Consider the following 3146-nt stretch of genomic DNA (forward strand, 5'->3'; position numbering starts at 1 on the left):
TGAGACATGTGGCCACGCCCTATATGTGTATGGTGTGTGGCCATATTTATTTATGTGTCTATTTATTTGAGTGTGTAAGTGAGCGTATGTTTGGTTTCCAGATCATTTCATTTCATCGATTCTGTTTCTTCAGTTCTGTATAACAGTATTGTGATATGAATTGTAGTATGGTGCGTGTTTGTAAGTATGTGTGAGCGTGAGTTTATGTGTATGTATTTCATGACATTTCTGTTACATCTATAGTTAGAAATTTTAGTTAAGGGTGGCCTATCCACAAGTTTATCTTTTTTGGTCATCCTTCAAATCAAATAAATCAAATAAATAAATCAAATAAAGTATGTATATCTATTTTTCAATTTTTATTTGCGCCTTAATTGCCATTGTTTAGTTCACATTTCTGTTTAACTTTTAAAACAATGTCGTTCTATATATTGCTTAAATATATAGATAACTATGTAATTTCTATCCCGTGTTTTTCTGGATAGATACCAAACATTGTTATACATAAACCATGAACCATCGTACTAACAACTAACACCTGTTTTGCTAACATAGTTAAGTTCGTTAATTTACTAACAACTAACATCTAACGTGCCTCTCATAGATCATTTAGGAAAAATTTTTATTATTTGCTGAAAATTTGTGTGAACTTGAAGCATTTCTGTTTAGGTGGCCATACTAAATGAATTTTATATAAATTCTATTATGGTCATCCTGCTTTCTTTTAATTTTCAATTTTGAAAGCAAATACATTTTCGTTTCGTTTCGTTTCGTATGTATGTTTGTATGTATGTATGTATGTATGTATGTATGTATGTATGTATGTATGTATGTATGTATGTATGTATGTATGTATGTATGTATGTATGTATGTATGTATGTATGTATGTATGTATGTATGTATGTATGTATGTATGTATGTATGTATGTATGTATGTATGTATGTACCCATAATTGATTAGAACTATAGGGAAGTAATAATCATATCCGGATTCAGCTTTAATCTATGTTAAACGCTTCGCACAGACAGGTATTTTAACGCTCCATCCAAAATACAGAAAGAATTATATTTTTGAAGTAAAATAGAAAAGGATTGCTTTACATAACTCTTATCTAATGGGTCACCCGATACTTCTACAATCCTGCTACAGAGTTCATTCAGAAAACTCTGAGTCTGAGCATCGGTTGGACCAAAGGTCTCAATGCAGACTGGCTGAAAAATTTTGCTTTCTGCAAGAGCCGCATATTTTGAATTTTTAAAGTCTGCGGCTCTTAAGGCAACGGCACCCGCCTCCTGTGAGGTAAGATTAATGTACCTTTCAGCCATGGTGTGAGGGAACGTAACATCCCAAGCAAGGGAACGTCCCTGCGCCCATGTATGTATGTATGCATGTATGCATGCATGTATGTATGTATGTATGTATGTATGTATGTATGTATGTATGTATGTATGTATGTATGTATGTATGTATGTATGTATGTATGTATGTATGTATGTATGTATGTATGTATGTATGTATGTATGTATGTATGTATGTATGTATGTATGTATGTATGTATGTATGTATGTATGTATGTATGTATGTATGTATGTATGTATGTATGTATGTATGTATGTATGTATGTATGTATGTATGTATGTATGTTAAAACCAAAACATGATGAGTGACACTGAACCGTCAAACATCAAGTAACAAATGGATTAACACTTTGATTTGTCGTTAATTGCACGTGACGGCATTCAGTTGGATATTTTCAAGCACACAGACACGCAGGAACCGCTGCAACAAGCACGAAATGTGGTTAGTTGCGAAAAACAGTTCCCTGCTGTCGCCTGATCTGACGCTGATCATTTTGCATATTTCCTTAAGAAATTTAAGGGTGTTGGGGTCTATCGGGCCAAGAACCTCGATGCATATTGGCAAGAATTCCATCGAGGGAAAGGCGTTCCCATATTTTTTCATTTTCTCGTCCGCTGCCCTGGCCGCGTCCAAACCGCATTCTTTACTTGTCAGGTTTACGTATCGTTCGGCGAGGGTGCCAGGGACCGTAACATCCCACGCCAAACATCTGCCGGCTCTCCAAGGTATTAGTGTGCATCCGTCCGGGTGCCTACCATCATGCGCAGAAATGCCGGATGGTTCCTTGAGAACCGGGATTGAAGCTTTGGAGAAGAGCCGACAAATGTAATCGTTTAGCGCTGAGTGACGTAGTTGACGGCCCCCACCCAGGCGACAAACCAAACCGTGGTGCCCAAACTCGTCCGCCCCAGCGCCACATCGGCACGTGTATTTATTCTGAATGACCCGGCCAAGTCTGAAGCCAATGGCAAATCTCACAGACTCGTCGTCAAGCCTGGTGCCCACAGAGGTGTTGGGCCACGATCTCAACCACCCACAGCTGGCAACGCTGGACATGGCCAACAAACGAGCGGTGGAAAAGTCGTCGCCGCATGAAGACAACACATTTTGAAAGATTTTTTTATATTCTTCGTTCAAAATTTGGACGTGCGTACGGTCCCCCGGGGCGGACACTGGGGGAAGAATATCGCGGCAACAAAAAAACCGGTGGAGCAGGGAAGACTGCAGGTCGAGAGTGGCAGCGGCAGAAGAATTATAAACAACGGGAGCCAGCTGAACCACGCTAAGCAACCCCAGCCCACCAAATCGCACCGGCAGCTGAGCCTGGGACCAACCACTGTCTGTCACTTGAACATTGCAAATCGACGACAGGGCGGTGCGCAGGGCTCCGTCAAATTCGCCAAATTTAGAAGGGTTAATGTGTTTGGATGTACGCAAGAAGTACATCAATTTGGGCAAACTGAGGGCATTGTATGTATGTATGTATGTATGTATTGTGATGAGAATGCTTAAAAGCATCATTTCAGCATCTTCATATTGATTTGGCCACCATGCTGACATTCACACTCGCTTACTTATATTTATATGAAAACCTGTGACGGTATATAAGTTTGCATTTGTGTGTTTGTGTGTGTGTGTGTTTATTTGTTTGTGTGTTGTGTGTGTGTGTGTGTGTGTGTGTGTGTGTGTGTGTGGTACTTTTTTGTATGATAAATTTCTTTTCAACCACTACCAACCATCTTTCTTTAACCAGCTCTCAGCAGGTCATGAAAAGACTAATGGTAG

General features: G+C 39.4%; 1 protein-coding gene across 1 annotated transcript; it reads right to left on the reverse strand.

Annotated features, from left to right (window-relative positions):
- Nucleotides 1-1009: 1009 nt before the first annotated feature.
- On the reverse strand, nt 1010-2807 carry HELRODRAFT_182945 (hypothetical protein; the record flags this gene model as incomplete). The annotated part of the gene is made up of 3 exons (XM_009033661.1): nt 1010-1294; nt 1770-2144; nt 2709-2807. The coding sequence occupies 3 exons, from the start codon at nt 2805-2807 to the stop codon at nt 1010-1012; spliced, it is 759 nt and encodes a 252-aa protein (XP_009031909.1).
- Between the last annotated feature and the right edge of the window lie 339 nt (nt 2808-3146).

This window comes from Helobdella robusta (genome assembly GCF_000326865.2).
Source record: "Helobdella robusta unplaced genomic scaffold HELROscaffold_95, whole genome shotgun sequence".
Lineage (NCBI taxonomy): Eukaryota > Metazoa > Annelida > Clitellata > Rhynchobdellida > Glossiphoniidae > Helobdella > Helobdella robusta.